This window comes from Oppia nitens, unplaced genomic scaffold (genome assembly GCF_028296485.1).
Source record: "Oppia nitens isolate AA-2021 unplaced genomic scaffold, nextdenovo-longstitch-racon4-pilon3 scaffold38_pilon_pilon_pilon, whole genome shotgun sequence".
Lineage (NCBI taxonomy): Eukaryota > Metazoa > Arthropoda > Arachnida > Sarcoptiformes > Oppiidae > Oppia > Oppia nitens.
The window spans coordinates 344,507-372,500 of record NW_026533219.1 but is presented as its reverse complement, the minus strand read 5'-3'; the positions used below and the strand labels follow the sequence as shown (position 1 = coordinate 372,500).

Genomic DNA, 27,994 nt, shown 5'->3' with positions numbered 1-27,994 from the left:
ATGCACACATTATGTAATATATAGATAATAATAACAATAGTAATTAAAATAATAATAATAATAATAATTAAATTTTGTTTCAAACATTTGTAGACAACAACAACAACAACAACAACAACAACAACAACACAACAAAATTAAAGTGAAAAAAATAATTACAATAAAATAATAAGTATTATTAATAATAAATTTTTTTTCGGAGAATATATAATATATTATTATATATTAATTAATATTTCTAACATTAATAATAATAATTATTATTAATTATTATAAGCACCACTTATACTAAATATATATTACAGTATAATGACTACTTTGTGTGTATTATTGCATGCTATTGGCTGTTGAGTACGGCCCACATGTAGTATATACTGCTACCCCTTCAGCCTATATAAAGGCCAACAGTTCCCAACTCTGGACCTCTCGCTGAGATCTCTCTCGATTATAGAGTCCGAGATTTTGTATTAGTTTTTAGTTGAGTTTCAGACTCTGTTCCCTTATTTTAATGTATTATTAGTTTATGTTATATCAGTTCAATAAAACTATTATATAATCACATTAAATAGTGAATTAACTTTAATTTTGTGTCAACAAATTCAACACTACAACCATACGTGTGCTAGCGGTAGGGTAGCGCCCGAGCCCTGAAAGGTGTAGTTTCGGCCCAAGTGGTGCCCGAAAACCATCCGGTCATTGGCGGTCGTCCCGCGAGTAGCTCTTCGCTAATGATTGGTTGGGCAGCCCGGACGGACTCAAAAGTCGCTCATCCGAGTCGATTCACGCGCGCGTATTATATTGTATATGGTGGAGGTCGCAAAGGTAACGATTTTTGAACCTCTAGTTTCAAACTTTCATACGGTATGTCCCAAAACTTTTATTATTGTTTTGCTGTTTGCGCTAAATAAACTCAATGTATTTGTGCTATATTTTATTTGTATTGTCTGTTGCGCTAACTGTACTAAATGTACTGTATGAATGCTATTGCTATAATAGAAATAACAGTAATATTATTGCCGATAATGATAGTGGCTTTTCAAATGCATAATTTGGGACATAAGTAACAAAATAGTAATAAAATAAAAGTTTTGCTAAAAATATATTAAAAAATAATAATTATTAATATATTATACTAATATATATTACATCTGATTTAAATATTTGGCATAAAAAAATAATTATTGAAAAATTTTTATGGGTCTTATTTTTTCTAAAATTTTCAAAAATCCTATTAGTACTGAAAACTATTTGAATAGGGATTATATTTCTCAGTCTGTAACCGTAAATCCCACATATGGTTTAGTTGAAATAGATATAAAGGAGAGCAAATATAATAAGCAAATGGATTTATATGTTAAAATTGTTTAAAACAGTACTTACAGTAATAAAATTATGTTTAACTTCTTATGTAAAATGCAAAAAAAGCAATAAAAATAAGCAATAAAAATACTTCTCTTTCTCTCTTGTTAACAACTGTTTCTTAAAAAAAAAATAGACATAAAATTTAAAGATATATTTATATATATATCTATTACACAAATTTATTGTCTAACAAAATCGGTTCAAAAGTAATTAAAAAAAATGCCTAAGCGTAAAGCCAGGTCTCGTAATAATTCACAAGCGCGTAATTTAAGCACTACAGACATAAGTGTCGAAAATGACACGCAAATTGCGTATAACTCTGACGGTATCAATACACCAAACCTAACACTTGTTAGCGACCCAATGCTTACAAATACTAATATAATAGAACAGGCAATAAATATCTCTAACGACCCTAACACTAATTTAGCTATAAATCCCACATTACAAATAAATTCTCAAACTAATTCTCAAAATGATTGCCCTGTAAATGTCCCAAATAACACAACTAATCCTGAAAATGACCCAAACATTGTATCAAACATTACAAGCAATAGTATAACTAACAGCGCTAATGTCCAGACTAAAGATAACCACATGTTAGGTAATAAAGGCAAACATGAGTTTAAATCAATTATTACTGTCGGCTCAGTAACCCCACAAAATTTTGATGGGAATGGTGATATTGATGACTGGATAGATCACTTCACTTATATTGCTAAATGTAATAATTGGAGCAATGATATGAAAAAGTTGAGACTCCCTGTACATTTAAAGGGTATGGCTGAAATGTGGTACAGAAATTTTGCTAAACTAAAAACAGATGCCACATATGAAAATAAATTGTCATTAGATGACATTTATGATGGTCTAAAAAGCGCTTTCAGACCAAAAAATTACAGATCTATACAACAGTCAAAGCTAATAACCAGACACCAGCAGCTCAATGAGTCAGTCAGTAATTATCACTATGATATAATTAGACTTTGTGAAAAACTTAATCCTCTTATGGATGAACAGGAAAAGCTTACACATGTTATGCGGGGACTTAGATCTGGAATGTTAGAAAAAGTGCTTGTGTTTGAGCCCAAAGATTGTATTGATTTATTAGGCAAATTAAAATCAATAGAGGAGTCCGAAGTTTTATCTCAACAAAGACCCACTTATAACTACTTATTAATGAACAGCACTAAAACTAATGAACTGTCCCAATCTGAGCCTATATCTGAGACTCGATTTGGGACTCGAACTGAGCCAAAGAATAGTGAATCTCAAAATGGTAGCCCTCAGTCCCAAAGCGATATTTCTAAGCTATGCTCAATGTTTGAGGAGTTTATGAATAAAAATCAATATCGTAATAAAGATAACCGATATAATAACCGATTTCAATACAGACGGACTGTTGATGGTAGACCTGTTTGTGATTATTGTCACAAACCCGGCCATTTTGCTCGGTCATGTTACCGCAGACAAAATAATACTTTATCAAAGTCACCATCAAATGCTATACTACCTGCTCCCGAGTGTGCATCGGCAGATCAGGGAAACTAGTAGAGGCGACGGTTGCTACAGAAGCCGTCGCCGAAATGCCTTGTTTATTAATTAATATTAAAGATAATCACATAATTATTGACGGCTTTGTAGATAACTTTCTTTTTTCAATGATTATTGACACGGGTTCAGCCCGATCAATAATGAGTGTAAATACTTTCGATAAACTCAAAAATAAATACTTAATAAAATGTTCACATCCTATATTAAGATTAGCAAATAATACAACAATGGTACCACTCGGACAGTTTAAGACAACTGTTACTATTGATAATAATAAAACTGAAATAAATTTCCTTATCTATAATGATGTACCTTTTAATATACTATTAGGTCTTGATTTTTGTATTTTATCAAAACTTAATTTAGATTTTACTTTATTTGAGTTACCATTTTATAATCATACATATATAACCAACGACTATGTAAATAATACGAATCATAAACTAAAAGTTGTCTCAAACAGTAATGTCCCTAAATTCAATGGGATATGGGTTGAAGTCTCAGGCATTGACTTAACAGACAATGATATATATTTTGAGCCCAGTATAGAGTTACAAATTAAAACTAATTTAATGATGTTTAAGTCTTTACTTAAATTTGAAAATGATAAACTGTATGTGTTTATAGTTAACCCTTCACATTATGATGTATTATTGCGTATAAACACAACAGTAGGTTTGGCTCAATTTGCGACTGTCCCAGAAAAGTTTGAGACTGGTCATGTACTCCCGGTAAATACTGAAGAAAAAATAACTGAAAATTTTACATTTAATATAAATGTAAATCTTAATGTTGAACAACAGAAACAAATTAAAGAGTTTTTGAATAGTTTTAAAAGCATTTTTGCTACTAATATAAGTGACTTAACCCAAACTAATTTAATTACTCATAAAATTAATCTAAATACTGATGAACCAATACATGTCCCACCTTATAGAGTTAGTCCTAAAGAGTCCGAAATAATGCAGAAACAAATTAATGATATGCTCGACGCAGGGGTAATACGAGAGTCATGTAGTCCATTTGCATCACCCGTAGTAATGGTCAAAAAATCAAACGGTCAGTTGAGATTCTGTTGCGATTATCGCCAATTAAATAAAATAACAGAAAAAGACTGTTATCCATTGCCACGTATAAATGATTTAATGACCGCGTTTACAGGCTCAAAATATTTTACTACTCTTGATTTTATCTCTGGTTTTTGGCAAATAAAAATTGAACCAAATGACATACCTAAAACAGCCTTTATAACACCAAATGCTATGTATGAATGGAATGTCATGCCATTCGGTCTTACCAATGCACCGGCAACATTCCAGAGAATGGTTAATAATCTAATAGCTGGTCTAAGATATAATATCTGTGTCGCATATTTAGATGATATAATAATATATGCGCCTGATTTTCAGACACACTTAGATAGAGTGTCCCAAGTGTTTGAGCGTATAAAATCTGCAAATTTGAGACTACAAGTCTCAAAATGTTATTTCGCTGAAAATAAAATAAAATTTTTAGGATGGATAGTTTCGGACACAGGTATCAAACCAGATTCAGACAAAATAATAGCAATCGAAAAATTCAAAACTCCAGAGTCTCCTAAAGAGATAAAGCGGTTTCTAGGAATGTGTAGTTACTATAGAGACTGTATGGAAAACTTTAGCAAATTAGCCTCACTTCTATTGCTATTATTACGTAAAAATGCTATATGGAAATGGACAGATATTGAGCAAAAATCTGTCACAGACTTAAAACAAGCATTAATAACAGCACCTATTCTCGTGCATTATGACCCAAACATAGACGTCAAATTACATACCGATGCTAGCCTTAGCGGTATTGGGTACGTCTTAGTGCATGTGATTGAAGGTATAGATCATCCAATAAAATATGGTAGTCGTACACTAACTGAGTATGAATTAAACTATCCGACTACTCAATTGGAAGCACTTGCTGTGTTTTATGCAGTAAAACAAAATAGACATTATCTATTGGGTAAATATTTTGAAATAGTAACTGACCACCATTCACTCTGTTGGATGTTCAAAGCCAGAGAGCCTACACGTCGTATTGCTCGCTGGATATTAGAATTATCCGAATATGATTTTAAAGTGGTGTATAAATCGGGAGCTAAGCATCTAGACGCAGACGCTCTGTCCAGAGCCCCAATAGAAAATAATTCCGATATTAGGGAAATAGGCCCAAATTTAGATAAACTATTATTAAATACTGATCAAATTAATTTAATTGAAATGCAAAGTAATGACTTGTGGTGTAAAAGCATAAAAAGCAAAATAAACGAAAGTAATGGTAAACTAATCTCAGGCGGCAAAACATTTGAATACATTGATGGTGTATTGTATCGAAAAATTGATGACGGTTTCGGACCTATGTATCAATTATTAGTCCCAAAAGAGTTAAGGGATGACATCTTATTTACAATGCACAACGATCCGATTAGCGGACACTTAGGTATTATAAGATGCTATGAGAAAATGAGGCAAAAGTATTATTGGAAAAAAATGTTTAGATCAATAACACAACACATTAATCAATGTATTGACTGTCAAAGTAAGAAAAGGCCGACAAGCAAACCGATAGGTTTGGGACAAACGATGGAAGTCCCAACAGTCCCATTTTCGGTTATCGGATGCGATCTTTTGGGACCTTTTCCCAAAACACATGACGATAATAGAAATATTATTGTATGTACCGATCATTGTACCCGTTATGTTATAACTGGTGCTTTAAAAGATGCCACAGCTAACACGGTCTCTAATTTTTTGCTAAACAATGTAGTATTAATTTTCGGAGCACCTGATATCATTTTAACAGATCAAGGAAAATGTTTTACTTCTACATTAACCCAAAAATTATTTGACACTTTAAATACAAAACATTCTCGTACATCAGCTTACCATCCACAAACCAATGCTTTAGTCGAAAACTTTAACAAAACATTAGCTAATATGTTGTCGCAATTTTGCGACTACGATCAGAGAAACTGGTCAGATTGGTTACCATATGTAACTTTTGCACATAATACAACACCACAAGACACAACTAAGTTTAGTGCCTATCGATTATTGTTCGGACGCGAAGCTAGACTACCTATAGATATATTATTGAAAACACCAATAATTTACACAATTCCCGAACAATATGAGCGACAATTAGAAGAATGTAGATTACTAGCACATTCACGTATAAAAGATGTTCAGCTTAAAAATAAGTATTTTTATGATATCAAAAAAAGAGATATGAATTTTAATATTGGAGATAAAGTAATGGTTTTTACTCCTATAAGAAAACGAAATTTAAGCACAAAATTACTTCACCGTATGTTCGGACCGTTTACGGTAACCGAAGTTATATCACCTGTCAATGTAAGAGTCGAAAACAACGAATCAAATAGGTCTGAAATAGTACATGTTAGTCGGTTAAACCGATATAATGATTATAGTGATGATGTTATAGTTAATGAAAATATATGTCCTATTAGCGACAATATGTCAGAAAATAATTTAGTGCCTGAAAATAATTTAGTGTCTGAAAATAATTTAGTGTCTGAAAATAATGACTCAAATCCTAAAGTTCGGGTGCGAAAACATGTACAATTTAAAAAACCTATTTGTAGACTAATTAATAAAAATACACATAAATATAGTCGATATGGACGACTTTTAAAGAGTCCTGTTCGATATAAAGCTAAAAGTTAGCTTTTATCATATAAAATAGTTATAAAATAAAATAAAAATATAAAAAAATAGTAATATTTAATTTTATGATTGATTTATACAGTAATTAATAATGAATAAATAAAAAATAAATAAATTGATAGAATTATTTAGTGAATAATAAAATGTTAAGTAAATTTGTAAAATTGTAGATAAATGTATCAATTGTTTTGAATTTGGAACCCATGTGACCTGAAAGATGGTCGATCTCAATTAGTGTTTAATATGTAAGTTAATATGGATCCTAATATTTACATATAATTTTGTTGTTTGAATTGTTGCGCATGAAATGTTGAAAATTAAATTAATGAATGGATTTTAAAAAGTATGCATACTATTTTATAGATTTAGACTTAAATTAAAGAAATAATTTAAGGAATGGAATTAATGAAAATTAAATTGAAAATTAATTAAAAAATATATATATTGAGAATTAAAATTGAGAATTAAAATTGAGAATTAAAAATGAGAATTAAAATTGAGACTTAAATTTGAGGAAATAAATTATTTGAAACAAATATGGAAATGAAAAATTTTATGGGTTAAATAATCAATTAATATAAAATAATTAATAATGATTTTTACTATTAGTGTCTAATCATTACAGGCCTTATATGGTTTACACAAATTTAATAATCTTGTTTTTAGTTTTATGTTAAGTATTATTGTTAAGGTACTTATTAAAATAAAAAAAAGTGTATTGGATTTACTAAAATTTAAAAATAATTAATTCAGAACAATACCTGTCTGCAATGAAAGTTTAAATCAATTATAGAAATAAATAATTTTAAAAAAAAATCGAAAAAATAATATAAATTAAATACAAAAATTAAACCATAATTATAACTATAAAATTATAAATATATATTAAACCATATGTATTTTAAACATTATACCAGTTATATATAAATATATTAGTAATATTTAAAAATATATATATATAATTAATTTTTCATTTTATTTGATTTTTTAAAAATCATTTTATTTAAAAATATTAAATACAATATATATATATACCAAACATATAGATAATACAGTGATCATAAAAATGGTTTAATCACTTGATTATTAAACGATATAAATACGTTAAATTTATATATAGTATTACTATAAGTATAATAGTTTTCATGTAATAATAAAAAAAAATAAATTGCCGTTTTTACGGTCCATTACTTTAGTAGTAGTAGTAGTAGTAATAGTAGTGATGAATGGCTTATATATATATAAATATACAAAAATATATTAATAAATAAACAATTAATACTTAAAATCCATATAAAAATATTAGTATTACATATATATATGTAATTTTTAATAGTATAATCGTAAAAAAACAAAATCAAAAAAAATCAAAAGATAATGAGTTTTTATAAATATATAACCGATTGACATATATTTTTAAACTAATAAATATAAAAAGCTATATATCTATATATAATGTACAGTACATTACTAATAAAATTGATAAAATTATAATATATACATAAATATATATGTATTAAATATTTATATATATATGTAAATTTTTATTTATTTTAAATATTTTACAAAAAAATATACTGTACTATATGTACTGTTTATATCTATATTAAATACTGTGTTATTTTTGATATTATTTCTTATAATAATAATTCATATTTTAACTAAAATTATTATAAAAAAAATATTTATATACATTTCACACACATACACACATATACACACAATAACACACACATACACACACATACTTACACACACATACACACACATACACACACATACACACACATACACACACATATACACACACACACATACACACACACACACACACGAATATATACACACACATATACATACATATTCACACACACACACACACATACACACAAACATATATAATACAATGTAGTAAAATCATTTATATAGTGTCTGAAATTTCGGACATTTAGATTTCAGACTAGTGTCCCAAAAAGTTTTTAATTATTTTATTTATTTGTTTTCTTAATATATATATATTTTATTAATTATGAAATTATAAAAATTTTTTTATTAAATATATTTAAATTATGAAAAACAAATATATATTTATATATATATTTATATATATATATAGAGTCTGAAATTTCTAACATTAAATTTTCAGACTCGAGTCTCAAAAGTTTTTATCATTGAATCAATTTATTTATTTATTATATAAATATCTATATTTGATTGAGTGAATTAAAACAATTATATTAAATGTGTTTTWATTATTGAATTWSAAATAWTATATAAATATTTATATATATATAGTCCGAAATTTAAACAATAAATTTTCAGACGTTAAATAAATTTTTTAATTATTAATTTCAAATTTATATATATATATATGTATATATGTATATGAATCACGACAATAATATTAATCAAAAAAATGTATCACAAATGTAAACAAAATAGTGTATCCAAAAAAAAATATCAGAAAATATTCAAATTAGTTTATCAAAAAAAAGAAGAAAAAAAAAATCTCAAAAAGTAGAAAAATGATTATATGTATCAAAAAATTGTTTTATATAACAACCAATTGAACCTTAACTTTGTCACCATTAGAGTCTATATGTGCGGCTCTATTACCGTGACGAACAACAATCTTGTAATCGGCCGGTACTCTAGTTGCCAGTGAAATCCCACAAACTGGACAAACAGTCGACCAGTTTTGGTAAAASGCAAAGTGGTATACATTGATATCATTTTCGACGGCCATTCCTCTAAACGATGCAATTTGATACGCGGCAAACGCGGCTCTGTCTCCACGTAGTTGACCAGCGGTCACAAGATGTCCATACGTTTGGATAATCCGTATCTTGTTCTCACTCTCGTCATAATTATTGATGTGAGAAATTTCCGAATACATCGATAATTTAGAGCACACTTTAAATCGTTTTCCGGTCTCTCCTCCGATTTGGTCACGACTTATGGGATTACCGTATCCTTCGACCCACACCGGGAGATGTCCCTCTAGATCGCCATCAATGTCGAAGACTTCTTCTATACCGTCTTCTAGTTCGGCTGCGTTGTCGTCACCGTCATTATCATCATCACTACTACCGACATCATCTCCAGCCTGATTATCGCCGACTTCATTGTCACCAATAATTTCGGACTCAATTATGGTTTCACTGTCTGAAATCTCGGCCACACATTGTTGCCCTCCGAATTTTACCAAAGTTTCGGACCAATTGGGTCCCAAAACCTGAGCTGACATGTTTGAGACTCCTGCAATGCTATTTAAACATAAAAAAAATATTTTTAATGTGTGATTAACAAAAAAAAAATACTGTGTAATTGATGTAATGTTAACTCACTAATGTTCTTGCATGGCATCCATTTGATCGGTATAATCCTGGTTTTCGATATTAAGTCTATCAATGAGTCCCTGTCGCTCCTCTATGTCCTGTTTGGCCGAATTCAAAGCCGCAAGAAGTCCTTCATTGCGTCCCTCAAGATCCGCAATTCTCTGATTCAATTTGGGACACTGTGTGCATTCAAACTGAAAAATTTCAAAAAAATAATATTAATAAATAATATTAATAATTATTAAATTGTAAAACATATACAAACCCGTTCGCCAATATCGGACCGGACCCGCTTTGTAGCCAATTGTTCGGGAATTGGTTCGCTGACATCCTCGAAATCGTCCATTGGTTGCACAAATGGTTCGTCCAAATCATTCAATTGTCCCAAATCCGGTTCGTAGTCCTCGACTATATCATGAATTTTGGAGACAACCTCTCGTAACACTTTATTATACCGGCTCTGAGTGAGTGATGTCCTGACAGGGGGTCCCAGTTTTCGGACCACTAAATGGGCCATAGATATAGCCAGGTCCTCTTTCTCAACCTTAGTYGGGGAATGCCATGAACCGCTAAATCCAATTGAAATTAGTAAAAATAATTTTTAAAAAAAAAATAATTAATACTAAATTTAAGACACCAAAAAAAGAAAATATTCAAAAAAATAGTTTTTAAGTTAAATATAACTTTTACACTTTTTGTTTACATTAWATTAACTAATTTAATTTTTATAAAAAGTAAATAATATAATTAGAATGATTACAAAAAAAATCACAAAAAAAAATTGTTTATATTTTTGCGACACTATATGTTTGGGACTCATATTTCGAGACCAAAGTTTCAATTATCTTATAATTATTACTACAGTTRTTAKTATTTTATAATTRAAGTTAAAATTTATTTAAAAATAATTATWTTAATATTAACTTAAAATATCTTAACAATAATAATAATAACTACAAAAAAAATTATTATAAAATTTGGGACTAAATTTCTATAGATATATATATAATAATGTTTTTTTTCAAAATAGTTATTTACACAAAAAAATGTTTAACTATAACTTTACTAATAATAATTATAAATTTAATTATAACTTTTTGGGACTCGACTTATTTTTGTTGGATTCAAAGTAATAATATATTATCAATAATTTATATAAGTATAAAACAATTAATTAAATAGTTAATAATAATAATTATTATTGTTTAGTTTGATAACACTAACCATGATTTAATACATATATAATAATAATATTTTGATATAAAAATATTTTAATTAATATTAATAATAATAACCACAAAAAAAATAATATTATTACCAATTTGTTTGGGACTCAATTACTTTTTGAGACTCAAAACATTTTTATTACTATATTATTAATAATTTTGTTTTTAGTTTAGATTTAATTTAATAATAATAATTCATTTAGCATTAATAATAAATTAATTAATATTAATAATAATAACTTTTAGTATTTATTCAAAATAATATAATAATAATAATTTAATTTAATTGTATTTTAATTTTTAATAACAAACAAATCTATAATAATATACTGTATTTTTGAGACATAAATGTTTTATTTGGTCTCAAAATAAATTTTTAAAAAGGTTACTAAACTATTAATAATTTTTATATTTATATTAATTATATAATTTAATAGTAATAATAATGATAATTATTATTATTTATTTATTGAATAGTATTATTAATAATAATTAATTTAAGTAATAATAATAATAATAATGATATCAAACAAACCTAATGTTTTCAATTACTGGCGTATCGTTGGCCGCACTTTCGGCACCCGTAGTGACCACACGATTAGCCGCCGTAGTGTTGATACCAATGGTGTGGTCAACGATGTTAGTGTTGTGAGCATCGGCGTTGTCGCTAATTTGGTCACTATTTTGGTCACTATTTTGGTCACTATTTTGGTCATCGTTGTTGTCCTCATTGTGGTCAACATTATCACTGTTTTTGTCACTATTGTTACTGTTGTGGACATCGTTATCATCAGCACTGGTGTGGCCGTCGGTACTGACTCTTAGCATCGGTATATCATCGGTGTCGACACCACCACTTGTGTTGGCCGACAAATCTATGGCCAAATCACCGCCGATACTGTCATCACTGCTGGACTATAATAATAATAATAATGTTAATTAAGTTAATGATAATAATAATTATAACAATAACATACCTCTACTATGGGATCCATTGTCGTCGATAATAATGTTGTCAATAATGGTCAGTCAGTCAGTCAATTGGTAATCAATCAATCAATCAAACAATCAATCAATCAATCAGTCAATCAAAAAAAAAAGTATTCAAATCAACAACAAAGTGATTAATTAATCAATCAATTAGTTAGTGATTCAAAACTACAAACAAAAAAAAATAACAATTGATTCAATCGTCTGCCGAATACAACACTCAAAACTTATGAAATGCAATACATATGTAAATCATATGTAAAACAATAAGTCTATGCAATACAGTGTTGACTATAAAAGGCAAAAATATGAACCCTTAATAACTTTTTGTAAAGTTTTATACAGTATAAGCTACATATATGATACAAGTTATTATTATGTTTTAATATATTTAAAAAAATAATATTTATCACGCTATTTTAATTTCAATAATATACAACAAATACATTATAATATTTTTTATTTACATTTATTGATTTTATACTTATAATTTCATATTTATTAATTTTATAATTTTGTATAATCTATTTAATGGGTCAATAGTAGCGCTTGTATTGTAATAACAAGTGATTGCATTGATGTAAAGGTAATTCAAAATTAGGTTAGCTTTCAATCTCATAGTTATTATTAGTGTCCTAAAAATTGGGACTAATTTAAAAATTTTGAGCCTATCCTTACATTGATGTAATCTGGGACCGCTTCAGCTACTGTTGTCAATAGGTTTCCTCCCGGTCCTCGGGTTTCCCCTATTATTTTAAGGCGGTAACTATTCTATTGATAATTGTACTAATGTAATTCATATTATTTTATTATATAATTATTTAAATTTATATTTTTGTAAAACTGGGGGCTTTTATTAAGGTGTGGTGGGGTACAGTATAATGACTACTTTGTGTGTATTATTGCATGCTATTGGCTGTTGAGTACGGCCCACATGTAGTATATACTGCTACCCCTTCAGCCTATATAAAGGCCAACAGTTCCCAACTCTGGACCTCTCGCTGAGATCTCTCTCGATTATAGAGTCCGAGATTTTGTATTAGTTTTTAGTTGAGTTTCAGACTCTGTTCCCTTATTTTAATGTATTATTAGTTTATGTTATATCAGTTCAATAAAACTATTATATAATCACATTAAATAGTGAATTAACTTTAATTTTGTGTCAACAAATTCAACACTACAACCATACGTGTGCTAGCGGTAGGGTAGCGCCCGAGCCCTGAAAGGTGTAGTTTCGGCCCAAGTGGTGCCCGAAAACCATCCGGTCATTGGCGGTCGTCCCGCGAGTAGCTCTTCGCTAATGATTGGTTGGGCAGCCCGGACGGACTCAAAAGTCGCTCATCCGAGTCGATTCACGCGCGCGTATTATATTGTAATATATATATATAGATTTATAATAATAAAAATAATAATAATATATATTTTATAAAGTACTGTATAATCAATAAAATCTCACATTTCTTATTAAAATTAAATTTATATTTATAGACAGTATATAATATTTAAAGTATATTGAGTTACAAAAAAAATTTTTGTTCGTCATATATATATATATATATATATATATATATATATAATATAAATAATTATAATAAACAAAAATTTTTATAATGAATTTAAACTAATTACTAATAATAATAACTATAATATTAATGGACAGATTGTAATGTGTAATGAAATTTTTGTAACATTTAATGAATATTTTTAAAAAAAAACTTATTTATAAAAAAATAATAATATTAATTTCAATAATAATAATAATATTTGTGTTTCGATATATATATATATATAAATGTTAATCAAATTTTTTATGTCTATCGTCTATAACCGGTAAATGTTTTTTGTTACTATTATTATGGTTATTGTAAATGCTATTAACATTATTACCATTGGACGCACAGTTAGCTTTAGTAGGAGTAGTCGGTAGTTTAGGAGGTGCCGACACTATAGTCGGCAGTACTACTATGGCGAACAGTCCGAGTAAATGACCGAAAAAATATAGCCGTTTATATACCTCATAACAGGCCCTAAACTCTAACAGGACAAACGGAAATACTAGATAAGCCATTACTATACGAGTAGTCAAATAGGTTAGACAATCGTAGACAATGGCCAGCACTGGTCGATAACGGCTGTCCTCATGATGTTGTCGGTGAAAGTGTGGCCTAACTAGACGGCGAACATTGCGGGCGGCCATAGTAAAAAATGCCCCGCCTAAAAAGGTCAGATAGTAACCCGGATAGAAACCGTGCCACAGTGCCGATAGCACATAGGTTAGTAGTAGGCGTAATGGCCCCCGGTTGCGATCGTAGGCTGTCCTCCTCAACCATAGTTGTGTGGTTTTATTCCAAGCGGTCAACGATGTCCGAAAGTTTAGGGCATTCTGTGTGGGCGGGGGTGGAGGGGTAGGAGGGAATGGTATCAATTAAAACACGTCCGATCCATACATTTTGAGCGGGAAAGGGAGGGGTATACTGACCTCGAAGCCGAAAATATCGATATTCGACATCAGTTCCCAATCGGGTCGACGGCCGTCACTGTTGTCGGTGGTGTTGTCGGTGGTGTCGGTAGTGTCATAACCGGCAAACCCTAGACCACTGGCCAGACATATAACTTCGCCGAGTATCCAGGCGTGATAGTACTTGAATCGGGCCACACAAGTGGCGCATAATATATAAACTAGTTTTGTGAGAAACGGTGTTTCATCCAAAAATTTGTTGTCTTATTAACATAAATACAACAACAAAAATAATTAATTAATTAATTAAATTAAATTATAAATAATTTTCAAATTTATAAACTTTTTAATAAGAATAATACTGTAATAATAATTACCTAAAATTTTATTTTATAGTTATAGTTATATTTTATATTTTATATTTTCAATAATTTTCAAAAAAAATGTTAGGTAATTATTATTATTATTATTACCTAATATTTAAAAAAAATTATTTAAATATAAATATATAACTATAATATAAAATGTTAGGTAATATTATTATTATTATTACCTAATATTTTTTAAAAAAAAATATTTAAATATAAAATATAACTATAATATAAAATAAGATGTTAGGTAATTATTATTATTATTATTACCTAATATTTAAAAAAAATTATTTAAATATAAATATATAACTATAATATAAAATGTTAGGTAATATTATTATTATTATTACCTAATATTTTTTTTAAAAAAATATTTAAATATAAAATATAACTATAATAAAAAAATAAAATTAATATAAATATAAATTTAAAACAAATAATTATTATTAATTAATTAATTAATTACCTGCTAAGTATGTAATGGGAAACATGGGTGCAATTGTGAGCAATAGTACCGCAAACGTTAGGCTAACAGTTAGCTTTCTAATAGCCGGCACCTGTATGTATATATTGTATTTGGTTGATTAGGACTAATTTGATTATTAAGGGGGGGGTGGTTAATTTTTAGGTGAGGGGGTATATCACACATACTTACCAATGGTGATGGAAATTGTTTATTATTAGTATTATGATTATTAGGAGACTCTTGTATTAGTAATTGTTTGTCACCACTAGTGTTGTCGATGATGTGATGGTGATGTTGTCGATGTCGATGGCGTTCATAGTTTTGGCCGGTTATGAAATCAATGTAATCGTTGTAGAAAACTAACGGTCCGCACATTAGCGTATGAAATTGAAATACATAACTGTAATACTCGAGAAATGTCGGTTTCCGACTAAAAAAAAGTTTAAAAAATATATGAATATATTATTATTGAAACAAATCGGTAATACCGGTAGTCTGTAATACATAACATTGGGATCTCTATATCCCTATCCCTATCCCTATCCCTATCCCTATCCCTATCCCTATCCCTATCCCTATCCCTATCCCTATCCCTATCCCTATCCCTATCCCTATCCCTATCCCTATCCCTATCCCTATCCCTATCCCTATCCCTATCACTATCCCTATCCCTATCCCTATCCCTATCCCTATCCCTATCCCTATCCCTATCCCTATCCCTATCCCTATCCCTATCCCTATCCCTATCCCTATCCCTATCCCTCTCTCTCTCACACATCGAGGAACTGATGGACAGGGAGACAGACAAACCAAYCAAACACCTACCGAATGGCGTAACGTTTTTGATCGTCAGTTAACTCTTCATCTGATTTATTGAGTCCATCGTGAAGACTGAATCCAACGTTTGTAACCTTTTGGACGGCAATCATGATTGGCCTTAACATTAAAAACATAATGATATCAGTTAATTGAAAAACTCAATTGTGTGTGTGGGGGAGGGGTGATGGTGGGTGACATTATAATACAATACCCAGTGATATCGATAGTATAGCCGCCGTAATCGTGGAACAGCCGCAACAAATGCAAATAAGACAAATACATGAGCGCCACAAATAGGACAACCCGTTGGACAACATTTGGACTACAGGTTAGTATAGCAATGTATGACAGTGTTGTCAATATTAATAGATTGTATATTTGCCTAATAATTAACAAACAAATTAAAAATTAATTAATTAATTAATAAGAAATTTAATTTTATTTATTTATTTTTAAAAAAATGGCTATTATATCAACTATAGTTAATTAATAATTAATTTTCATCAAGCACAATATATATTATATATAATATGATTGATTGATTCCACTRATATATAAATATATTCAAAAATATATATCTAAAAAATAAATAACAAAATAGACATGGATAATTTTTTYMAAAAAAATAAWATTAATATTATAATATTTTTTTTAATTGGCRTTTAATTATTATTATATCAATTATTAATATTTATTATTATTATTATTTTTGATTAACACATTTAATGATGTCATATATTAATAATAAATTAATTTTTAATTTTGAAATTTTATTAATTATTTGTCTAATAAATTTGTTTTTWAWTTTTTTTATTGTTATTTTATTTATTTAATCTAAACTATTTGATTATTATTATTATTATTATGTGTGTTTGTGTCTAATATAATAAAATTCAATAAATAATTAATGATAAATTGATTAAATTGATCATGCTAAACTACTATTAAATTTTGTATTAATTAAATTGTTTTTTTTGTAATTATTTATTTATTGTTATTTTTTTATCAAAATTATTAATATAATTATTATTATATTTTATCATGCAAACTAACAACAACAACAAAAAAAACATTAAGTTTTTAGGTGTAATCATTAATTGTTTTTTATAAAAAAAATATATAAATCAATAAACAATGATAATATATATTTTTTAAATATAATAATTAATCATAAATTTATATATATTTTCTAAATATTCAATATAATCACATATAATAGGTTAGTACAGTATTTACATGAAATAAATAATAATTATTAATAATTATTATCAAAATATTATAAAAAATAATTAGAAATATATATATATATATATTCAAATATGATAAACAATAATTACAGTATTTATACTAATTATCTGTAATATAGCTAATCTTTAAAAAATAATAATAATAATAATTTACAAACAAACAAAAAATTATATATTGATATTATACAGTATATATATTTTTTTATCTATAATGATAATAATAATAATAATATATTTTATCTATAGTGCAATATTTTTTTTTAAACAACATCAACAAAATTATATGTGATATGTCTATCAATTTTTTTAAAAAAAATAATTTTAAATACAGTATCTTATTATATGTTATCAAATGGTTTTAACAAAAAAAAATTTGATATTGATAAATTATTTATATATATATATATCAAGTTATTATTATTTTTTATTAATAACAAAACAATAATAGTAATAAATATTATATCTAGCTATTAATATTAAATTTTATATAAATTTTATATTATAATATATTACAGGTAAAAAAATTGCAAATATTTTTTGTTTGTTTGTAACAAAGTTTTTTTTGCCAAAATTATATAAAATATTTGTTTTATTTTTTTTGAGTCTATTTCTATAAATAATAAAATCAWMAAAAAAAATTTCTCAGCAAAAATAAATTTGATAAAATTATATATATATATATATAAATATCACATTTGATTAAATTATTTTTTTAAATTTTTATGTGTGTGTGTGTTGCTAGTTGCTAGATAATTTATTTTTTTTGCTAACATAAAACGTAATAATGTACTCTGGGCTAATTTTGTAAAAAATAAATTAATATACATATATATATATATATATATATATAAATTATTTAGTAATAAAATTATCAAATAATTAATAATAATTATTATAATGTATGAATAAATGTATGAATATATTATGACAGTCAACCAAACAGTACTTTAAACCCCAAAATATAATAATTTTTAATACTGTATAATAAATTCAATGATAAAGTAATAATAATAAATATTATATATATAATAAAAATCATACGATTTTGATGTTTACTATTGATATTGATTTTTTGTACTTAATATAAGTGTTATAGAGATTTACAAGTTTTTATATTACAGTATAATTACCGCCAAATTGTTTTGGGTTTTAAAAAAAAACTATAAATATATACCATATTATTATTATTATTATTATATATATAGATATATCATTGACACAAAAAATATATAAATAAATAAATCTATCGTTAAGTGATTTTTCCATCAAAAAAATAAATAAAAAATAAAATAAATACTGTACTAAATATTTTTGGTATTATATTAATATATTTGTAAAAAACATATACACTATAGACTAATACAATAATTTTTATTTTTTTTTAAAAATAATCTTATTTTTGTTGTTAAAGTCTATTTACAGTATAAGTGCTAAAAGTAGTGCTAAAAAAAAGTTTTATGTTTTTAAAAATCAATGTCAAATCAAAACAAAACAACAAATATTATAAAAACCTAAATTTTTGAAAATATAAAACACTATATATATATATATATTTGCATAATTGTAATAATTATAAAAATTATTAATTATTTTTTTTAAGTTAGTAGACTAATTAAATTATTAATTAAAAATCTACTAAATTAATTAATAATTTTTATAATTATAAAAATTATGCAAAAATATCTAGTGTTTTATTAGTTGTTTTTATTTATTTTTTAATTTGTTATTTTGGTTTATTTGACATTGATTATTAATTAATTAATTAATTTAATTAATTTAATTAATTTAGACTATCTATTAGAGAAGCCATTCAATATTAGCTATTAAATTATACTAAACTATAGATATATATATAATTAAATATTAATATTAATAATATAATTACAGTATTATATAACTTATTGAAAGTTATTGAAATCATAGTAGTTTAATATATATATATATATATATATATATATATAATCATATCATATGTCAATAAACACTATATATCCAACACTTACTGTCCGAAACAAAAATAGCCGATTATAGCGCCGAAAATCAGGCAAACATACTGTCGGGTGGCCACCGATACCCGGGTATAGGATAGATATTTGCGAAAAACAATGGCAAATACTAGACCAGACAACTGGGCTAACAGAAAGTTGATCTGAAAACCAAACCAACCATAACAAACATATTATTAAGTTATAAAATTTTAACAACAAATATCTGATTTCAAATTTCTAGAAAATTATCATCAAATACCTGATCCAATGGAAGACCTGTACTAATGGACAGTGACTTAAATAGTTGACTACCGGTATAGACCTCTGGACCACCACTTCTTGTAGACATTTTGTTTTTGTATATATATATATATATATATATAATATAATATAATATAATATAATATAATATAATATATTTAAATTTATATATATATATAGATAGATAGATAATAGTAATAATAATAATTAGATTTTTTTATATAGAAATTATTATTATTATTATTATTATTATTAGAAATTATTATTAATATTATTATTAGAAATTATTATTAATATTTTTATTAGAAATTATTATTAATATTTAAAATATTTATATATTTTTTGATTTAATTTATTTTTTTCATTATATTTTAAGTTTTCACACTAATAATAATAATATTGATAACATATATTGAGTTAATTAATTAATTAATTTATTAATATTATTTGTAATATATAATAATAATAATAAATGTTGGAAATTTTTTGCCTATTAGTTATAATAATATTATTGTTGTTATTATTAAAATAAAAAACTTAAAAAACTTATTATTATTATTAATGACTCGACAAATGTGGAAATGAATTATTAAATTTTTATATTAAATTTTTTTTCATACACTAACTAAACAAAAAAATCAACAAAAATTTGTTACAAAAGTTTGTTTCAATTATAAATTAGTCAAAAATATTTATATATAATATATAAAATATATTTCAAGTTTCAATCAAACGGTTGGCTAACTATTTGTGGCAATAATTTTGTTGGTTATGACTCTTGTATTGTTGTTAACAATTATAATACATAAAAATATTTTATAATTTAATAAACTTATTATTAATAAAATTTATAATAAAACACAATATTATTATTATTTTTTAATTATAATTTAATATAAAAAAAACAAATAAATCACAAACATGTATGAAAACTATATTAAATAATTATTAACACATTTTTTTGATACAATTTTATTAATTTATTTAAAAAATTATTTTATTCAATAATTATCATAAATATTAATCACAGAAACATTTTTTTTATTTGACACTTATTTTTCACATATCATATATGATATATATATATAATTAAATTATTAAATCATTTTTTTAATTTTAAATAAAAAAAATCATAATAATCTCAATTTAAATGATTATTAATAAAAAACATTTTAATATACATATATTTATTAACAAAATTTTTAGAAATAGACTAATATATCAACTATCAGTTATAGCTAATTAATTAATTAATTAAATTAATATAATATATTTATTTTCACCAAGCACAATTTATATTATCAATATCATATTATATATATAAAAAAAATTCACTGATATATCATATATAATATTAAAATATATCATATATAAATAATAAAATAGACATGGATAATTTTTTAAAAATATTATATTGACGTTTATATATTATTATTAAATCAATTATTAATAATTATTAATAATTATTTTATTATATTTTTTTGATTAACACATTTAAGATAATTATGATGATTATGATGATGATGTCATACAATTAATTATATAGTATTGTATTATATTATATAATAATTATTATGTGTTTAAATATTATTATTATTAGTGTCGTGTTTTACAATACTTTTTATTTTATAAATACAGTGTATATAGCGATTGCAAGCGTTTCAATGCAATGCTTGTGTGTTATGTATGTATGTATTGGTTTTGATAGYAATTTTCAATGACTCACACACTATGTGTGTGTATGTATGTGTATGTGTATGTGTGTGTGTATGTGTGTGTATGTATGTATGTATTAGGTGTGGGGTTAGGATGTTATGCTATGTTATGTTATATCCAATGAATCGCTCAAATATATCATCATTTTATTTATATATATATATGTATAAACTTTATACTGTATATACTATATAGTGATAGAGAGAGAGAGAGAGAGAGAGAGAGAGAGAGAGAGAGAGAGAGAGATCCTGTAGTTTTTAAAAAGGATTGACAATTATTTTACTGTATATACTGTTTATATATATATATAGTATATATATATATATATAATTTAAGGTCATTGATGAAAGCGGCGCTAACTATGAAATGCAAAAATTATTTATATATATATATATACAGTATATTAGATATTAAATATATTATATATATATGCATATTATAAGTTTAATTCAACCACTATATTACTACTACTAATTTATTAAAGTATTAAAAATATTTTAAAATACATTAAGTTTGTATTTTAAAATATTTATATTGAATTTTTTTTATCGGGAAAAATTTAACCACATTTTTAACCGCAATTTATTTTTGTTTAGTWAATCATTTAAAGTTAACCAATAATAATATCAGCAAATAAAATAGTTATAATATTATGATAATAAATAAATTAATAAATTTTTCAATTAAATTAATATTTTTTCAAAAAAAAAATATTTTAATTAGACTAATATAATTAATGTGCTAAAAATATWTATATATATATATATATAATRTACCGTATATATACAAAACTTTATAAATAATTAATAACTAAAATTTAATTTTATTCACTGATTAAAAAATAGTATTAACCGACAAATATTTTAATGTAATTAATATTTATGATTAGCAAAAAAAATTTTTTTTGTATATATATATATATATTAATATATTATTTATATGCTGATGATAATATACTGTATCCATACAACTAATTAATAATAATATATTTATATTATATATATATATATATATATATATATATATATATTTTAACCAAACTTATAAAAAAAATTGTTTTTACCATATTTTTTACTGTAAACAACTATGGTAATAATCTAATATATTGTTTATATATATATATATTTCCCATTATAAATATATATATTAGTATTTATACATAATAAAATATATTTAAAAAAAATTATTATTATTATTATCAATATTTAGATTACAGCTATATTTTTTGTAATATTAATAATATTTATATATATATATATATATTAGTACAGTATAAACTGTTGCCAATGAAAATAATTGTTAATAATAATATTTGTTAATAAAATATTGTTTTATTTATTAATATATTTAAATAAAAATCATTTTTTGTTGTTGAAAATATTACAMTAAAATTATTWTTATTATTTATTTTTTGTTAACAAAACTCACATCTAAATTATATTAAATAGTTAAACAAATATATATATAATGAGTACTATAGATAAAAATATATATATATATATATATATGTGATTTGGTTTGACAAGTATTGTATGTTATTTTGTTTGTTGTTATTAACTTATAATTTATAAATATATATATATATATAAAGTATTATTATTATTACATTAAAATACTTAGACTTAGAGTATAATTTATATATATATATATATAAATACAATATTATTATTAATGATAAAAATTTATTTTATTTTATCAATAGTATATCACACATACACACACTAAACAAGTCTAACACAAAAAAWATRTATATAAATATTAATTATTATTGTTTTTTTTTTGTTACAATTATTAATACATTTAAATCTATAAAAAAAATTTACTATAAATATATAATTATATAATAATAATAATACAATTTTTTTGTTATTGTTTAATCGGTATATCAAAAATCTAAATTACATTRTASGGTATATAATAATTTAAATTACTTTATATTATAAATATCACTGTATAGGGAGGGGTAGGTCAGGGGGAGAGGCTGTATAGGGAGGGGTAGGGCGGCTTGATGTACATTTAAAAAATTTGTTTTTATTTCCTAATTATTTATTTATTTTWKTAATCTATTATTTATAATATCTATTACGCAAACTGTGACCATCACTACTACTACTATTACTATCACCACCACTACCACCAMYACTAACACCAGGACCTACGGTACTGTTGGCGGCGGGGGTACTGTTGTTGTTGTCATGTTTGCTGTTATGATGATACTGATGAYGATGAGATTGTGACCATTGGTTTACTATTTATACGGTAATCATCAAGAGATTCATAGCCACCGGTATCGGTATATTTAGCCCATAGTATGCACATTGATATACAGAATATACTGAGCAATAACTGGTAATTTWTAAAAAATAAATAAATAATTAAATTAAATTACAATTAATTACAATTAATTACAATACTTTTAACATTAATATACAATATATATATTTATATAGTAGATAAATAATATATCAATTTTTTTATAAATGTCTACTAAACTAATTAAAAGTAGTTAAAATTTAATTTAAACTGAAAAAAATATTCTGATAATAATATAAAAATTTATAAAACATAAATTTAGTAAWAGATTTTTAAAATTAAGTTTTTTTTTATAAAAAAATAAATAAAATATAGTATTTACATAATGTTAATGATTTTWWWMAAAAATATATATATATATAAATTATTATATAAATAATAGTAATAATAATAATAATAAATCGATAAAAAAATATATTATTTAAACAATATAATCATTAGTATCCGGTTGTAATACAATATAACTACCAAATATGTTAATACTATGTAATAATATTAATATAAATATTTATAAAAATAATATTATTTTTTTTAGTTTGAAATTGTTTAGTCTATTGAAAATAGTTTTTTATCAAAAATTTTTTTTTGTTAATTTTATATAGAAATTATCATTAGAGTACCTAAAACATTAACAACCCCCCCCCCCCCCGGAAAAACATACTAAACTAACAACCATATCAATTGGTGTGGGTTAAATCCTAACGGGGTATACCAGTAATTCACMCACACACCCACTATCAACCCCACCCTTACTACTACTACTACTACTACTACTACAAMTACTACTACTACTACTACTACAACTACTACTACTACTACTACTACAACTAYTACTACTACTACCACTACCAACTACTACAACTACTACTACTACTACTACTACTACTACCACTACCAACTACTACAACTACTACTACTACTACTACTACMACTACTACTACAAGTACTACTACTACCACTACTACTACTACTACTACTACTACTACAACTACTACTACTACTACTACTACTACTACTACTACAAGTACTACTACTACCACTACTACTACTACTACTACTTCAACTACTACTACTACTACTACACAGRAGATAGAAAAGTGCAAAACAAAAATGTATCAAAAAATTTCATTATAATTATAATTAATTAATTAAATTWAATTAATTTAAATTACTTGTATGACCAGCCATGAGATAATATTCTGGATCTGTGTCTGTGCGAAAATATTGAGCCCAAATTTGATGCATACCAGTGCCTCGGTCAGCATAATGGCACCGAATACCCAGCACTGGGTACCGACTCGTTTGCATCGTTTATCCGTAACATACGTATAGTATTGACGGACCGACGGCGCMACAATCAGACCGACCAGTGCTAGTCGGATGAGACACAGCGGGTGATCGGGYGGTACGTCGAAAATRTGTTTCAAGAAAAACGTATTCAATTCGGTCATCTGCCAGAATATGACCAATTGGGTAACGGCCAGAAAACGGACGTACGGCCGRGACTGGTCAAACCAGTGGACGTGTTCCCAGTCGGCGGGTGTAAACTGTAGAAGCATACGMCGGATACGTAACGATGTCGACTGTATGTCCCTGTTATAGACGACAACAACAATGACAACAACAAAGATGATTATCTCATATGTATGGTTAGGATGTGGAGGAGGAATAATTAGGGGGGGGGGTTTAACAGTTACGGGTAATTACTTAATGCTTTCCCATTTGTATGTCCGCATCTCAAGCATCCGGCAGATCCACATACCAAACCATATGCCTAAACCTAATAGTGATTGAAAATAACAAAACAGATATTGGGATCAAATTAATGTCACCAATCAATCAATCAATCAATGAAATGGTTATACCGTTGCATATGAGGACATCGAGGACTATTGAATCCCACCAGCATTCGGCAAAATTGGGCAACAGGTGTGCGAAAGCCATTTCGGTGATCTCCCAGGTGACCGATATTGTCCAACAAATGCCGTAGTGTCGGGCGAGGATGGCCTTCATTGTCCAGCCAAAGAAATGGCCCCAAGCAAAGACGTCGACAGTGTTCCAGATTCGCTGGACTGAGGTATCCGAGCAGTTGATGGCGTATTGCTTGATGTGGTGGAGGAAGAGGAGGAGGAAGTGGTAGAGGTATCRCAAAAAATATGAGAGATTAGAAATTAATTAAYAGATATTACAAGAGTTATATACAATTGCTATGTATGTGTGTGTGTGTGTGTGTGTGTGTGTGTGTGTGTTAGTGTAGGTGAGTAAGTGGGTGAGTAAATTAGTGATGGGTGAGTGAGTGAGTAAATTAGTGATGGGTGAGTGAGTGAGTAAATAAGTGATGGGTGAGTGAGTGAGTAAATTAGTGGGTGAGTGAGTGAGTAAATTAGTGGGTGAGTGAGTAAATTAGTGGGTGAGTGAGTAAATTAGTGGGTGAGTGAGTGAGTAAATTAGTGGGTGAGTGAGTGAGTAAATTAGTGGGTGAGTGAGTGAGTAAATTAGTGGGTGTGTAGAGTAAATTAGTGGGTGAGTAGAGTAAATTAGTGGGTGAGTGAGTGAGTAAATTAGTGGGTGAGTGAGTGAGTAAATTAGTGGGTGAGTAGAGTAAATTAGTGGGTGAGTAGAGTAAATTAGTGGGTGAGTGAGTGAGTAAATTAGTGGGTGAGTAGAGTAAATTAGTGGGTGAGTGAGTAAATTAGTGGGTGAGTGAGTGAGTATATTAGTGGGTGAGTGAGTGAGTAAATTAGTGGGTGAGTAGAGTAAATTAGTGGGTGATTGAGTGAGTGAGTAAATTAGTGGATAAGTGAGTGAGTGAGTAAATTAGTGGGTGATTGAGTGAGTGAGTAAATTAGTGGATAAGTCAGTGAGTGAGTGAGTGGGTGAGTGAGTGGGTGAGTGAGTGGGTGAGTGAGTGAGTGAGTGAGTGAGTGAGTGRGTGAGAGAGATGTCTTGTAATACTATCGGTAATACCTTTTCGGAGTCAATACGAAAGTGTTTCAAATCGGGATAAAACCAATACATTATGGACTTAACGGTCGCAAAGTTTTGAAACAATAGATACAACAATGCCATCAAATACAGGACACTTAAGCCGAAAATCAGACGCCAAACTGCGGGATGCGGTCGCGTGAACGGGCCGTTCGGAAAGGTCAACATCGATATGATTAGGAAGAAGAAGACAACACAYAGCAAGCCGTCGCAAATGTTGTCCTCCAATGAGTGGTCGGCGCCGTCGCCGCTGCGTTGAAATGCGGTAAAAAATACGGCCACAATCGATACGGTCAACAACGAGATGGTGTGCGGCTTATAGAAGAATTCCAGAGATATGTCGTCCACTGGGCGTTCATTGATGGCATAGAAATGGCTATTAATATCGCGGGAACTATCGTAGCCAATCCGGTCGTTGCCGATGATGTCCTGTTCGGACCATTGTGTTGACGATTCGCGTCGTCGGCTATCGCTGTTGAGGTCATTGGCGGCGGCGGCGGTTGCGGCGGTCATCTGTTGACACTTGCGATTGTGTTGGCCGTCAGCTGTCGAACCGTTACCGTCGGGTGACATACTGTCGGGTGTTATATATATATATATATATAAGTGACTACTTGTTTACTACGGATGTTGTTATCGGCCAACGATATCGTTGTCGGCGATTGTGTCGATGATGTCGATAGTGTCCAACAATAAGTCGATTACCGAAACCAATACATCCGATGTTAGCCACAAAACGGCCAACAATACTATAACTAATACAACGATTACGATAACTAATATAACTAATAGTATTAATAATATTATTAATAGTTTTAATAGTTTTCTAAATTGATCATGGTAAAATTGTTGGGTTAATAATAATTCATTGTCCATTTTTATTATTATTATTATTCTTATTATTAATGATTAGATAGCAATTATTATTATTAATGATCAAGGTCATTATTATTATTATTTAAAAATTTTTAAGTTAACAACAAAATAATAAAAAAATTTCTATTGTACTTATTATACTAGTACAATTTGTTATTGATTTTTATGTTTTTTACTACTAGTAAAAAATTTTTAATTTTTTATAAAATAATAAATTATTTTGTATATTGCTAATATTTTAAATATGATATTTTTTTGGACACTGCACCCACAAACATATACACAATTTTTAATTTTTAAAAAAATAA

General features: G+C 26.6%; 3 protein-coding genes across 3 annotated transcripts; all 3 read right to left on the bottom strand.

The window, feature by feature from the left end:
• Nucleotides 1-9,183: 9,183 nt before the first annotated feature.
• Nucleotides 9,184-12,318, bottom strand: LOC128957180 (putative uncharacterized protein DDB_G0293878). The gene is made up of 5 exons (XM_054302902.1): nt 12,174-12,318; nt 11,732-12,111; nt 10,236-10,539; nt 9,980-10,164; nt 9,184-9,898 (listed from the first exon to the last, which is right to left on the bottom strand). The coding sequence occupies exons 1-5, from the start codon at nt 12,189-12,191 to the stop codon at nt 9,184-9,186; spliced, it is 1,602 nt and encodes a 533-aa protein (XP_054158877.1). The 5' UTR covers nt 12,192-12,318.
• Nucleotides 12,319-13,959: 1,641 nt separating this feature from the next.
• On the bottom strand, nt 13,960-19,887 carry LOC128957216 (lysophospholipid acyltransferase 6-like). The gene is made up of 8 exons (XM_054302947.1): nt 19,795-19,887; nt 19,551-19,696; nt 16,512-16,682; nt 16,307-16,417; nt 15,671-15,911; nt 15,482-15,572; nt 14,666-14,907; nt 13,960-14,569 (listed from the first exon to the last, which is right to left on the bottom strand). The coding sequence occupies exons 1-8, from the start codon at nt 19,882-19,884 to the stop codon at nt 13,982-13,984; spliced, it is 1,680 nt and encodes a 559-aa protein (XP_054158922.1). The 5' UTR covers nt 19,885-19,887; the 3' UTR covers nt 13,960-13,981.
• A 3,830-nt stretch (nt 19,888-23,717) lies between these two features.
• LOC128957179 (phosphatidylserine synthase-like) lies at nt 23,718-27,445 on the bottom strand. Its single transcript, XM_054302901.1, has 5 exons — nt 26,793-27,445; nt 25,691-25,928; nt 25,533-25,605; nt 24,998-25,418; nt 23,718-23,858 (listed from the first exon to the last, which is right to left on the bottom strand). Exons 1-5 carry the CDS (start codon nt 27,381-27,383, stop codon nt 23,718-23,720), a joined length of 1,464 nt encoding a protein of 487 aa, XP_054158876.1. The 5' UTR covers nt 27,384-27,445.
• Nucleotides 27,446-27,994: the final 549 nt, after the last annotated feature.

What these genes read in the sequence shown, in the direction of transcription:
- LOC128957216 (XM_054302947.1), bottom strand. Translation starts at nt 19,884, where the DNA reads ATGTCTACAAGAAGTGGTGGTCCAGAGGTCTATACCGGTAGTCAACTA. An exon ending in CAGGTCTTCCATTGGATCAG is followed by an intron (nt 19,697 to 19,794) that starts GTATTTGATGAT and finishes TTTGGTTTTCAG; the next exon opens with ATCAACTTTCTGTTAGCCCA. An exon ending in GGCTATTTTTGTTTCGGACA is followed by an intron (nt 16,683 to 19,550) that starts GTAAGTGTTGGA and finishes GTTAATTATTAG; the next exon opens with GCAAATATACAATCTATTAA.